The following is a 14543-nucleotide window of genomic DNA, read 5'->3' as shown; positions in this document are numbered from 1 at the left end:
TGCGCAGCAGTAAGGCGAGATATGGCTGTTGGTCCCACGATTTGGAGGCCCCGGGCAGGCCTGAGGCTGGGAGTGGATGGGAGAAGAAGCTCCACATCTCTCTCTACTTGGCCCTTCTCAGAGAGAAAGTGGGAGCCTAAGTGGGTGCTGGAGCCAGGGATGCTGGAAGACCTTTTGGTAACACATCCCCGCACCCCAGGTGTGAACGCCGCAGGTGTGGCCTGAGCCTGGACCCAGGTATGGAATGTGCCAGGTTAGCCTGTCAAGCAGATCCGCAGGAATTCAAAACTATTACCTTCTCCCACAGCATCGACCCTTTTAACCAAGGCAGGAATTTGTCTCTCTTCAAATGAATAATTAACCTTCCCAACACAAGGGCAACAGTTCTCCCAGTCTCTCTCCCGCTGGGGGGCTGTTTGCTGGGCTTTGGTGAACGTCACTTACCTGTGTTCCGTAAATCGCGTGTCTGACCGATCAGAGACTGTTTGTAGTCTACCATTGAACTGCACCCTGTGAACCACGTTCTCTGATTTCGCTGGCCAGCACATTCCTCCTGAATGTGCAATTGTTTGTTGCAAACCCTAGGCAGGATTTTTATAAGCCAGAAGCTTAATGTAGGCAGAGAGAGGAGCAAAGAGGGCGTGTTTGGGTCGGTTCACGGGGAGAGGAGGAGAGAGCAGGGAGTCTTTGCACTTCCCAGCGCTCTGCTCCTGCCCGGTCCTGCCTGTCCTCGCCACTTTGCTGCGGAGTCTCTGCCCACTGAGTTCCTGCCTGGGGGCTGGACGTCACAGTGGTGTTGGAGTCCTTCAAGCTGGGTGAATCCCACCTCTGCTCTTTGGGCACATGCTGCCTTCCTCAGCCTCCTCTTCCTCACCTGGAAAATGGACATAATGGAGTAGACCTCACATGGGAGTCAGACAGTTAAATGAGATGATGAGCACACTGCTCCGTGTGGCTGCTGTGGTTATGGGTGGGGACACCTGGCCATTCGTGTGTGATGCCGATGAGAGGGTGCCCTGTCCTTGGGGGGCTCTGCTGCTCAGCTCCCCGGGGGAGCCCTGATGGCCAATCCAAGGGGACCAGGGGTGGTCCTCTCTTTCATTCATGCCCTCAGTGTCTGCAACAGCATCTGACCAAGTAGATGCTCAGTAAGTATCTGATGAATGAGTGAGCTCAGACTTGGTATTGCTAGACCTGCCCGATGTTCAAGGGAAGCTGGAAACCTGGATTCCCATGTGGAAGTTCAATATTGGTAACTTACTCAGATGAATTTTTTACACATCATGTGGTCCAAATTAAACACACGTGCAGGTTTGATCGTATTTCTTGGCCCTAATCCCGGCCATCTGAGCCACACTCTGCTCTCCAGGAAACCTGCAGAGGCTGGAGCTGATCACAGGGTTGTCACCGATGAGGTCCTGGTGGCCCAGCCCTGCCAGCCTCTCAGAAACCCTGTCCCGGCTCCAGGAACCCTGGCCCACTTTCCAGTTCTCGAATGAATATGAGTTTTGCTGCTGTTCCGAGAGCACCAGCCCCTCCTGGGTAGCTGTGGAGGCTGCTCATCCCCCGACGTGTGCTGTGATCTGGTCACCACACCCTCCCCCGCCCCACGGAAACAGACCTCAGATGGTCTCCTGGCCTCTGCTGCCTCCTCCCCCGGGCCGGCAGCATCCTGCCCGCTGCAGGGCCCAGTGGGCCGCCCACCCTGCTGACCTCTCACTCCCTTCACTATGTTGTCTCCAACCCCTTCTTCCTCTGTCGACTTCAACCAGCTGGTGCCATGGCCACACCTGGTCCTTGTCATCTCCTGGGTGGCTCTCCTTCTGGAATGTCCCAGTCAAACTTTCCTGCTCTGCGGCCACAACTTCCACCCTTCTTGCTCCGTCATCCAGGTCCTCCCAGTACACCCGTCCTTTAACATACCAGAGTCACTCTACTTCCCTCACTTCCCGGGCTCACTGCTCCCCCCTTCCAGCCATCCCTGTAGTCTGACCAGTCGCCCCAACTCCCGGGACCTACGGCCTCTGTCCGGCAAAACCCCCCACCGTCTGCCTTTCTTGGGTCTGCTGAGCATTAGCAGAGTAAATGCACACGACAAAGTCGTGCCTTCTAGCTTCAGCTGGGCCCTCAGACCCCCCCGGGATCCCTCCTGCTTCGTAGTGAGCTCTCTCTGCCCACCGACCCCTGTAGCCCTAACATGTCCTTCCTCTTCCAGCCCAAATCCTGCCATTACCTGCCTTGTCCTCTACCAGCCTTCGGCCTCTCCCTCCTAACCCACGAACCCACCTGCCTCGGGGCCTAGTTTGTTTCTTCCGTCTGGAACCCTCCTTCCCCCTATTTCGCTTGGCCAAGTGCTTGTTCCTTGGGATTCGGCTGCCAGCCACCCAGACAGGAGCCCTCCTCTGTGTTCCCACGGCCTCCCTCACCCTGATGGTGGCGGTTACCCTGCCCTGTGGCACTCTCCTAACTACCGTCCATGTTGACGGGAGTCCCTGGAAGGCAGAGACGTTACCAGGCTCACCACCGAGTCTCTGGTAGCAAGAAGCACGCCGGAGCGCTGACTGTCCGCCGAGAATACTCACAAGTATTCCTTCCTGAGCAGCCCACGGGTTCCCACCTCTGTGTTCTGGCGCTGCCCCCACCTGCGCTGCCTCGATGTCTCCACGAATCCAGATTCCACCCTCGGTTGGAGCCCAGCTCCCGGCTGAACCCCGCTTCCCCGATAACCTGAGTGGGGGCCCATCTCCCTGCCCTCCGGATGCTCAAGACGCGGCACGCGCAGCGTGCTCGTGCCGTTCCTCATTTTCTTTTTTATGTCACAGTATTTGGACCCACGCAAGCTCCTGTGGACAGAATCTCTCGCCATAGCATCTCTGCATTCCTCGAAGTTAGCCTGGAAAGCTTTGCATGGACAAGTGGGAATGTATTAAGAGAGCCTGGCTGGATACTTGTATTAGTTTCCTATTGCAACTGCGACAAATGACCACAAACTCGGTAGCTTCAAACGACACGAATGTATTCCCTGAGAGTGCTGGAGGCCAGCTCCAAACTCAGCTTTACTGGGCTAAAGACAAGGAGTTGTCGGGGCTGGCTCCTTCTGGAGGCTCCAGGGAGAATCCGTTTTGTTGCCTTTTCCAGCCTCTAGGAAGCACCTGCAACCCCGGCTCAGGGCCCCTCCCCATCCACCCCCTGCGTCACTCTGGCCGTGGTCACATCTCCTCTAACCCTAAGGACTGTTGTGATTATATTGTGCCCAGATAATCCAGGGCCATCTCAAGACCCTTAGTTTAACTATAGCTGCAAAATCCCTTTACCATCTTTAGTAACATTCACAAGTTCCAGGGATATCTTTGGGGGGTCTTTATTCAGCCCACCAAATTGTACTTATTATGTCATAAATAATCAATAAGAAAGCCAGGCTTCTTGGTTCACTGCTGTTTCAATTCCTCCAGAAACGCTGGAGGATTTCTTTCCTGTGGGACGAGAACATTGGAGAGAGACTTCTAGGGGTGCATTGTTTATAAAGTTCCCCGACCTTGGTCCTGAAGAGCCGGCCCACAAAGACGTAAATCACTGGATTCAGGCAGCTGTTGATGAAAGCAAAGAAGTTGGCCAGTTGCAGGCCCAGGTCGATGAAGTCCTCCCAGAAGCAGCCCCTGAGGGCTCGTACCTGGAACAAGAACTCCAGGAAGGCAAAGAAGTGGTAGGGGGCCCAGCAGACGAGGAAGGTAGCCACAAGAACCAGGATCAGTGCCGTGGTCTTGCCGTCCTTAGGGACCCTGCCCTGTGTCCCGCTGACCTCCTCCCGCCGTCGCAGGTTGGCCAGGATGTGGCAGTTGAAGAAGACGATGGCGGCCAGAGGTAGGAGGAAACCCAGCACGTTCAACTCCACGATCCTCGCGAAGTGCCAGGCCTGGTGGGGGAACTGCAGGACGCAGGCGGAGACGTTCAGATCCGGGACGGCTTTGATGGACCGCAGCAGGAATGTGGGGATGCTCAAGAGCCCCCCCACGGCCCAGATGAGCACACAGGTGGCCTGGGCCTGCCTCCGCCGCCGCCACCTCCGGCTGGCCATGGGGTGTACCAGTGCGTGGTAGCGGTCCTGGCTGATGGCCACCACCAGGAAGATGCTGATGAACAAATTGGCCTTGATGACCCCGTTGACCACACGGCAGAGGAGGGCTCCGAAAGGCCAGTTGAATTCGTTCCAGATGTTCTCTGCCCAGAAGGGCAAGCCCAGGACAAATATCAGATCGGAAGCTGCCAGGTTGGCCAGGTAGATTTCTGCCACGTTCAGTCGCCGCCGGGGCAGGAGGAAGACGGACAGGACAAAAAGGTTTCCCAGGAGGCCGAAGGAGCAGACGGTGATGATAAATACTGGCAGCACTCTGTGCAGCAGGTCCCAGGCTTCCGGAGCATTGTCACAGGACGTGGCATTGGGAGGCGAGAGCTGGCTCTGGTTGGAGGACTGGAGCTCCAGGGGGGTCCAAGTTGCCATCCACAGTGACCTGAAATGAACAGCACATAGAATAAAACAGGAGGGAGCAAACGAAGGCCCGCGGGCCAAACCAGCCTGCCGCCTGTTTGGGATGGTAAAGTTTTATCGGCACACAGATACGCCCGCTCATTTACCTATGGTCTATGGCTGCTTTGGTGCCACAGTGGCCGAGCTGGGTACTTGCCACAGAGACTGTCTGGCTTGCAAAACTGGAAATATTTACCATTTGTTCCTTTCGAGGAAAAGTTTGCTGACCTCTGGTTTAAAGGAAGGGCCCTGAGTCCAAAAATCCTGGTACAACCACTTGGTGTGAACAGCTTAGATCCATTGACTTTTACTTTCATTTTAAAAAATTAGAGTAAATTGTATCCCTCTTGTGGGACTGTGGTGCGGGCTGGTGATAGTACTATGGGGTTCCTAGCACGGTGCCTTGTGTAGAGGAAACGGCAAACGGAAGGTGGCCTTTAGTCTTATTAACAACTGTACAAGCGTTACTATTGACAGTGTAATGGACGTTTAGTGAGCACCTACTTTGCGCCAGCACTTTGCCAGGCGCTGGAGATACACAGGACAGAGCAGCCTCAACCTCACGGTGCTCACCGTCCAGCGGGGATGTGGACATGGAGACAGTGTTTGTGACCTGAGACGGAATCAAAGCCTAGGAAGGAGACAGCCAGCAGGGAGCTAATCACTGGCATGGGGACCAGTGGTGTGGACAGGGTGGGGGCAATGGTGGAAGGCTTCCAGAACGAGACGATTCTTCTCCTGGGCTTCAAAAATATGACTAATAAGAATAACAACTAACATTTACTAAATGCTCTCTATGTTCCGGGCACCATTCTAAGTGTTTCACATTTAAGTATTTTCTCACTGAATCTTCCTAGCAGCCCTGGGAGGTGGAGGCCGTTATCATCTCCAGTTGGCCGATCAGAAAATTGAACGCTAAGACCCGAGTCACTTGTTCGGGGTCACACAGCTGGTCCGTGGTGGAGCCTGGATGCAAACCCAGGCAGCCTGGTTCGAAAGCCTGTGCCCTCAGTTCCGCTGCACGTGATGTCCCCACCTGGCAGGTGAGTGAGCCAGGCTCAGAGCAGTCAACCAGCTTGTCCAGGGAGACCCAGCTGGTGAGTACCGTGCTGGACTGTGGACCTCAGCTGCACGACCCCACGGGCCACGCTCACAGCCACACACGCTGACTCGCCTCCCACCACCCCGTGTGAGTTTTGGGGGGAGAGGGATAGGGAGGCGAAGAAACCCAGCCCCTTCCCTAGGCCAGACCACGCCTCCCAGCCCTCTGCAGTCCCACGAGGGCTAGATCATGTCCTGTATTCGTGGGTTTAGGGTCTCCTGCCAGCAAAGCAGGGGACCCACAAAGTCCCATACACAGAGCGAGCAGCCGTCTACACTGTGGCACTTCTGGGGCTCCAGACAAGCCCCAGCACCCAAAACTCCTTCCCCAACCTGGATGAGTTAATATACGCAAGTGCCTAGCAGCATTCCTGACACGGCATCAGTGCTCGGCAAACGTTAACTGTCATCATCACCATTGCGATTGCTCAGTGACGCTTCACATTCCTTCAGCTGGGCAAAGCCCCACAGATTCTAACAAAAGATATCGTAGAGGACAAAATTAATCTCAGAAGAGTCTATTTGGCTGTGTGACCTTGGGCATGTCACTTCATGTCTCTGAGCCTTTCCTCATCTGAGGACATGATGACATCAAGAGGCCCTTCTAGCTGTGACATTGTCATATCACTCACACTGAGTCATTCTCACTGGAGTATAATTTACTCCAGGCGTTCAGCCACTGAATAAGTATTTACTGAGCACCCACTAGGTGCCAGGCACTGTTCTAGGTATTTGGGACATGGCTGGAATAAAGCCGGCAAAAGTCCCTGCCCTCATTGTACTTATAGCCTCGTGGGAGGACAGAGTCAATAAATAATAAACATGCTAATAATTACGTTGGCAGGCGATGGCAGTGGGGGGTAGCAGTGGGGGTGCTGAGAAGGCGTCAGGTCCTACATAAATACTGAAGGTAGTGCCACCGTGATTTTCAAGGGTTTTGACCTGGGCACCTGGGAGTATGAAGTTGTCATCAAGTGAAATGGAGAGGACAGATTGAAGATGGGGCAGGATTTGGAGGGAATATCAGGAGTTCTCAATCCTGGACTTGTGAAAGTCCAGATGTCTATTGGACGTTAAGCTGGGATGGCCAGAGGGCAATTAGATACACAAGTCCAGTGTTCAGGGACAAGGTCTGAGACCATGAGGCATAATTGGGAGTTGTAATCTCACAGATGATATTTAAAGCCACAAGATTGGAGGAGATCACCGAGGCAGAGAGCAGACCCCGAAAAGAATAAGCTGCCTGGCTGCCCGTTGACAGGTCAGCGGAAAACACGGGGAATCACCGTTTGGTGGCTGTGAAATTGCCCAGAGCATGTGGAGGAGGCTGGATGCTCTTGCTACAGTGGTTTTGTAATTCTTGGCAGGGCATAAATTCACAACTGTATGTTTATTTTATTATTGGTCAATACTTTTAAAATTTGTGATAAACCCTTCTGTCAGTGATGAGCTAAAAACCACATGTTTAATGAAAATTTAAGTACTGAACTTGTGTTTCTCAAGGAAGTTGATGGTGATTGTAACTTGCACAAAATGTTGACTTTTACATCACTAAGGGGGCTGTAGCGATTTCACCGAGCACAAGAAAACCGAAGACTCAAAGCTGCTAATTTAGAAGTTAGTAATTTTAAGAAGATTGTGCTCTAAGACACTGATTTCACACATGTAGCTGCAAAAGGCGCGGTTGTAGATTGCTCCGAGAGGCATGACTTTTCACTTAGATCAAATGACCGTTCTTTAAGTTAATTCAGCTGTTTAGTTCCAGCTTTTCTCGTGCACATACAACAGTGGCTGTGATGGCTGGTGGTGCGCTGGCTCCATCAGAAGAACTTCACAGACAGTAAAACGGTGCCAGTTTAATATCAGTATACTCAGAGTCTTCAAATCAAAACCCCAGTGAACTCTAATCACAATTCAATTCTTTTATCCACTTCATGGCATCAAAGCAGAGCTTTTGGAAGTTCGTTCTGGTAAAGTGAAACAACGGACTTTCTCTGAATGCTATTCTAAATTAAGTTTAAATGTTTCATACAGTTTTTATGGTATGAAAGATAAAATGATAAATCTGTATAGGGCACTCACCGTGAATGGAGCTTGCAGGACTAGAAGCTGCTCTGGGAGAGTCAGGGGGTGAGTGGCGAGTGAACTTGAAGGCCGGGACATCACACTGCTGCAGACTTTATAAACACTGTACCCTTAGGCCACACCACATTTGTTTTTTTAGCTAAACGTTTTTAAAATTTTAGTAGATTTAAGGAGTACAATGAATTCTGTTACATGTATATATTGCATAGTGGTAAATACACTAAAATTTTTTTTGAAAAGCTTGTCTTTCTTTAATGGTAAATTAACCTTAGCTTACTGTAATATTTTTACTTTATAAACTTTTAATTTTTAAAAATGTTTGACTCTTTTATAATAACAGCTTAAAATACAACACATTGTACAGATGCACAATAATATTTTCTTTCTTTATATCCTTATTCTATAAGATTTTTTTCTAGTCTAAAAAGTTTAAATTTTTTTTTTTTTTTTTACTTTTTAAACTTTTTTGTTAAAAACTAAGACAAAAACACACACGTTAGCCTAGGCCTGCAAGGGTCAGGATCTTCGGTATCACTGTCTGCCTGCCACCTCCACATCCTGTCCCACTGGAAGGTCCCCAGGGGCGGTAACACACGTGAGGCTGTCGTCTCCCGTGGTAACCATGCCTCTTCTGGGTACCTCCTGAAGGACCTGCCTGAGGCTGTTTTACAGTTAACAATTTTTTTTATAAGTAGACGAAGTTCACTCTAACATAATGATAAAAAGTGTAGCATGGTAAATAGGCAAACCAGTGATACAGTCATTTATTACCAAGTTTTATGTAGTGTACACAATTGTACGTGCTAGACTCTTATACAACTGGCAGCCTAGTAGGTTAGTTTGCACCAGCATCTCCACAAACAGGTGAGAAATGTGTGGCACTTCGACGTGACAAATTTCTCAGCTCCATCATGATCTTATAGGACCACCTTCATACATGCAGTTTGTCGCTGACTGAAATGTCACTGTGTGGAGCATGACTCCACACAGGTGTATGTGTATTTAAAGACTTGTCTGGAAAATATTTTTCGACTAGAAGTATTTCATAACCTCATCAATGTAATGTAATCAATTTGTTGGTATCTATGTCTTTCTTTTCTTTTCTTTCTTTCTTCCTCTCTCTCCCTCCCTCCCTCGCTCACTCTTTCTTTCCTTCCTTCCCTTCTTTCCTTCTTTCTCTCTCTCTTTCTTCCTCTTCCTCCTCCTTCATTGTCCTCTCTCTCTCTCTAAATACATGATTTTTGGGGAAATAATTTCAACTAGATTAGAACCACTTTGTAACTCCATCAGTGTCAGAGGACCGATTTGTTGGTGCGTACACACATATACTTCAGGTTGTTTGTGTTCCTGACACGTGTCCCCCAAGAGAACTTTCACTGTCGGGGTGTCCCGGCAGTGTGGACAACACCTGGTGCAGCCGCCCTTCCCCCAGCTCGCCTCTGCTGCCAGGCAGGAGGGAGAGGTCTCTGCTCCAGGGGCTGGAAGGTGGGAATCTGGGTTCTCCTGTGACTGGTCGGGTTTTCTCAGGGAGAAGGGGGCGAGGTCCTGAGCTGAGGAGCGAAGGCAGGGATGAGGGGGATCTGAGAAGAGAGAGGAGGGCATGGGGACTCACGGCAGGACCGGCAGGCCGTGGCATCAGCGGCCATGCTGAGTTTGCAGTGGCGGATGCAGGTGAGCCGGGTCTCTCAGCTGTGCGCCTGGCCCCTGCCAGGCCCGGCTTAGGGCGCAGGCGTGCAGGGAGCTGAGCGCTGGATCTACCCGGTGCAGTGGGCATTGGGCTGCTCCACCCGAGCCCCCTCTCCAGGGCACCCGCCCCTGCTGCTGGGACACGGGCTCACAGCTGCATCCCTCTCTGAGCATTGCCCTCGGCCTCCAGCAGCAGCCTTGACCAAGGGTCTGCCCCTCCCAAGGGCAGCCTGTAGCCAGCCACTGGCCAGCCCCCTAGCCTTGATTTGGGACAATTCTATAGGGCCACCCGCTCTGGAGCACCCTGTGGTTTCAGCTGGGGCCTCAGTTGCAAGTGCCTGCCCGTCAGCTCCCTCTGCCCAGAGCTGCCTGCCTCAGTTCCCGCACGTGCCCCCAGGAGAACTCCACAACACACCTCGGCATGGAACCCCATCTCAGAATCTGCTTCCCGCTGTGCGCTCTAAGGCAGCTGGGGTTGGAGTTGTGCCAAGTGATTACAGAAAAGCAAGAGCGGGCTGAGATTTGGATGGACACACAGAGGAGGAGGCCACGTGAAGACGGAGATGGGGATTGAACTGATGCCCCTACAAGCCGAGGAGTGCCAAGGACGGCCGGCAGCCCCAGAAGCAAGGAGGGGCAAGGAAGGACCCTCCCCTGGCACGTTCAGAGGGAGCACAGCCCTGTTGACACCTTGATTTCAGATGTCTGACCTCCGGACCTGGGAGAGAATGCATTTCTGTTACTGTAAGCTACCAAGTCTGTGGTCTTTTGTTACAGCAGCTGCAGGAAGCCAACACGCCCAGCAAACCTGCCTTCTTAGATGCTTGGTGGGCAACCCCAGCGTCCCCCGTACTGTACAAACTTTGAGGAGCTGCTTTCTGAGATGCCCACTGGGCCACAGGCCATTCCTTCCTGCGACACTTCTGTGTGTGCACTCAGGAGGCCCCTGAGGAAGTCCCATGTGCTAAGGAAGACCTTGTTTAGTCTCAGCCCAGCCTCCCCCAGTGCTGGGGCTTCCGCCCAGACTTAACCCTTCAGCATCTGCCACGCTCGTACCTGCTGAGTGCCAGGTCTGCCCTGGGCTTTAGGCGACTTGGTCCTGACAACGTGCCTGGGAGGAAGGATGGGTATTTTTATCCCCAATGGACGGATGAGGAAACCAGGAAGAGGAAACCAAGAGAAAACCAAAGTGAAGTGACTTGCCCAAGGTCACATGGTGACATGAGCCAGTCTGTCTGTACACGGCTCTTCTAGGCCCAGCTCAGAGCCCGGGCCTCTGTCACACGGCAGGCTGTGGCTACACAGAGGACGGGCCTGGAGTCAGAGAACCTGGGTGTGGGTCTCCGGGTCACCAAATTGTGTGATTCTGGGCAGGTCAAGTAACCGAGCCACAGTTTTCTCATCTGTAAAATGGGAATAATGGCAGTTCTTGCCAAGGGTCATTGTGAGGCGGGAATGAGACCACGTATGTAAAATCTCTTTGTATTTTATAGGTCGCAGTGCAACACATACAAGGCTTTAACAGTGATAATCGCGGCAACAACAGTAATAGTAATGGTGATAATAAGGATGATGACATAAAGTGTCCTGGTCCCTCTGAGTGGAGGCCACCTCCCCTTGTGTGGGCCACCACGGTGCTGTGACACGCGGTTGGGAAGCACCCACGGAGACCCCTTTCTTCTCTTCCTGAGCTATGGAGCAGTTCAGGGATGACCTGGGACCCAACGCGCTAGGACGCTAAGGTACTAAATTCCAAAAGGCCGAATCCCACCAGGGCCTGGTTCTCAGCTATAAGATTCCCGTCTGCCTCCAGCCTCCGGGCTTTTACCACGAGGAGGTGTACGAAGGAACTGGAAGAGAGAGAAAGGGATTCATTCTGGAGACCGAGAGCCACAATGCGGTCGGCTTGGCTTCCCTCCTTTCCTTCTTGAGGCAAATGTCCCTCGACATTGGAGGTGTCTGTGAACACAGAGGTGGAGGCCTGTGTCTCTGGGCAGTGCAGGTGTGTGAGCATGAAAGGATGGTTCTTGGGGGCACGGGAGGGGCCCTGGCTCCTGTGTCCTCTGGGGAGAGCACAGAGGTCAGCGGGCTGTCAGCCTGCCCAGGCCCTCCCCAAACCACAGGAGGGGCTTTGCCCCGGGGACGCAGGGTCAGCCGAATGACAGCCCCCCCAGAGATGCCCACGTCCTAGTCCCTGGGACCTGAAAATATGCTGCCTTTCATGGCAAAAAGAACTTTGTGGATGTGGTTAAAATAAGGATCTTGAGATGGGGAAAGGATCCCAGCTACCCGGGTGGGCTCAGTGTCATCACAGAGTTCTTACAAGAGGGAGGTGGCGCTGTCGGAGTCAAGGGAAGTTCGAAGATGCTGCACTGCTGGCTTTGACAACAGAGGAAGGGGCTGCGAGCCAAGGAATGCAGGCGGCCTCGGGAAGTGGGAAACGGCAAGGAGCGATTCTCCCCCAGGCCCCCCAGAAGGAGCAGAGCCCTGCCAACACCTGGACTTTAGCCCAGGGAGCCTGATTTTGAACTTCTGATCTTTAGAATTGTAAGGTAATAATTTGTGTTGTTTTAAGCCAGTAAATTTATGGTAGTTACAGCAGCCACAGGGAACTACTACAGGGGCCGAGGCTGCACCCTCCCAGGAAGTGGGGGACCACCACCTAGATGGGGGCTTTAGCTCAAGCCTGATCAGGTCAGTGGACACTGCCCTCCACCCCCCGGGGCCTGGGCATGGCTGTGGCCACTGCAGGTGCAGCAGGTGTCTGCTGAAGCTGTGCTTATTTTTAAAGGGGTTTTCTTCACCAGCTGCTGCCTGTGTTTGTAAAGTTGGCCAGAGAGAAGAGATCTTCCTTCACTGGTTCTTAGCTTTAGCTCTGATATTTGCCTGGCACATAGTAGGTGCTCAGTAAACAGCAGCTATTGGTGTTATTAGTGATATTTGATCCTATTTGAAAAACTCAGAAAAGGCATTGGGTGGGTCTACTAGAGATGATGATGCTGTCATTCCTCTGTGATATTTTCTGAATTCTGTGCATTTTAGCCTTGGCATGTGCTACTTGGAAGAGAGTGTGACTTTCCTAAACAAATTATCTTTCTTCAAATTAACTCCAGTTTCAACAGTGAGGTGATGATAAAGCCATTGGAAATATAGGTACAGATGTTAAGGACTGTCAGCATGGTCACATAATAAGATGCCATTTTCAAGCCACACCCGACTAGTTCTTGGCCTTATGAAATGCTGTAAGCCACACTGGAAGGACTAATTTGATTTTTATAAATCAGAATTTGTAGGCTGTAACTAGTGAGAGCCCTGACATGTTTCATTTGCCCTTGATACAAGGAGCTACTGCTGGAACCATCCCAAACTGTTCCAAACTTTCTCTCCTTCTGTTCTGAAAAAGCAATTAAAACTCACTAGGCATGGAAATAAAAGTCTCTTACATTGATCTAGAGTTATTAAAAAGAAACATACACCCACAGAAGCAGAAAATTTTGCCAATATCTAGGCATACAAGGAAGCTTTTTGTTTGTTCTTTTTTTCTAAGAAACACAGATTTCCTCTTATATTCCCATAAGAGATAAAAGATGGTCATTTACTTACTCAGGCAGAAAATGAAAGACTCACAACTTCAGCTGGATTTTCTGATGCTGAGAGCTGCTTTCAGAGGTGTTTTCTGTTCTGGGAAGCTCTGTGGAAATGTGGTCATCTTGAATTATATAACCTCCACTCCCATGATGTCACTGGTGGGATTGCGAAAAAGTGAGTCTTTCAAGACAGAGGAAGCAAGCTGGGATTCGGAAAGGAAAATCTACTTTCCTTTCCCTTCGCACTTTGGGGATGGTGAGAAATTATTCAGCCACTATCTCTCTCTTTATTTCCATAACATCTGGGGAGACTTCCAATGCTGGCCAAGAGCCATAGTTGGCAAACATGCCCTAAAAACAAACACTGGCATCGCTACCTTGCCCCAAAAGACTCGCAAACCATCGGTATGCATTGAGGGATGACGTTTGCCCCGTTCACAGTCGGCTCCTGAGTGTCTGGGGTTCTGTGGCAGCTCTTGTGGGAGCCAACCTGAATGTCCCCGTTTGGATTTTGGCCATGAAGGATGCCTTGCCAGGAATCCATCAGCGTGGACTCCATTATGCAAACGGAGAGCTAGGAAAGTGTTTGACTCATGCAATGCTCAGAGCTGAGTAAGGTCAGATGCACTTTTCCTTAATCTCGCTTGGCAGTTCCAAAGTCCATTTTTGAGGTAAGCCTGCATATATCAAGTTGAAGCGCTGCTCAATGCTTCCAGTTCCAGACAGCAAGAAATTTCTGGCTTTCTTTGAGCGTCAGGCAGCAAGACCCTTCAACTGAATGCCATTTACCTGCCATCTTCACTCCTAAGAACTAAGATATTTCCAGCCCCTTCCCTACAGCAGGAGAATCATTCATGCCAGAATTCAGGGCTTAAATTCTGGCTTCCGGAAAGGTGATCCCCCAAATGTCTGCAATAGAAGATTGTCACATGTGTCCTCAGAACCTGGCCTTTTCCTGTGTTTCCTTTTCCTGTTGCTGACACCTCAGTGGGGACAAACTACACTTTTAAATTTTCTGACAGTTTTCTCCTGTTGCTGGAGATCTTAAAATTGCGAGGCAGGAAACCTAATTAATGTTCTGAGGATAAGCACCAGACATGTGTGTTTCAGGGAGGAAGCTGGGATTCTCTTAGGAGAAGGTTCTTTCCTACCCAGAGAGACCTCTTCAGAGGACTTTTTTAGTCCCGCAGGTGTTACGCAACTGTCTCCCACTGTTCCAGGGCTAGATTTTAACCAGAGAAGGCTCCAGATCCCTGCCTTTCCCATTGTTTAGTGACGTAGGTCGGTGTCTGGCTGGCCAGCGGTTGGCTTTTTCTCCGCTCAGTCTGAGTTTAGACTGGACGGTTTCTGAGAAGCATTTGTCTGTAGGTGATGTCTCCCTGTCCAGTAACCAGTCGTCGGGGAGTCTGAGCAGCTCTGCCAGGAGGGTGTGCAGGTCTGACCTTGGCTTTGCCTCACGCAGGAAGCCAGACGGTAGGGAGAACTGTCCCCGAGCGCAGCGGGGCCGTGGGGGCCGGCTTCCTCGCTGCCACACACATGCCATTATTGAGGACTGAGTA

At 51.3% G+C, this 14543-nt stretch overlaps 1 protein-coding gene across 1 annotated transcript; it reads right to left on the bottom strand.

Annotated features, from left to right (window-relative positions):
- Nucleotides 1-3420: 3420 nt before the first annotated feature.
- Nucleotides 3421-13086, bottom strand: BDKRB1 (bradykinin receptor B1). Its single transcript, XM_069465274.1, has 2 exons — nt 13001-13086; nt 3421-4508 (listed from the first exon to the last, which is right to left on the bottom strand). Exon 2 carries the CDS (start codon nt 4496-4498, stop codon nt 3440-3442), a length of 1059 nt encoding a protein of 352 aa, XP_069321375.1. The 5' UTR covers nt 4499-4508; nt 13001-13086; the 3' UTR covers nt 3421-3439.
- Nucleotides 13087-14543: the final 1457 nt, after the last annotated feature.

Source organism: Eulemur rufifrons, chromosome 2 (assembly GCF_041146395.1).
Source record: "Eulemur rufifrons isolate Redbay chromosome 2, OSU_ERuf_1, whole genome shotgun sequence".
In the NCBI taxonomy this organism is placed as follows: Eukaryota; Metazoa; Chordata; class Mammalia; order Primates; family Lemuridae; genus Eulemur; species Eulemur rufifrons.
Note: the sequence above shows the minus strand (reverse complement) of the source record. Positions and strands in the feature narration are given on the sequence as shown.

Excerpts from the sequence above, each read along its gene's own strand:
- BDKRB1 (XM_069465274.1), bottom strand. The coding sequence starts at position 4,498 with ATGGCAACTTGGACCCCCCTGGAGCTCCAGTCCTCCAACCAGAGCCAG.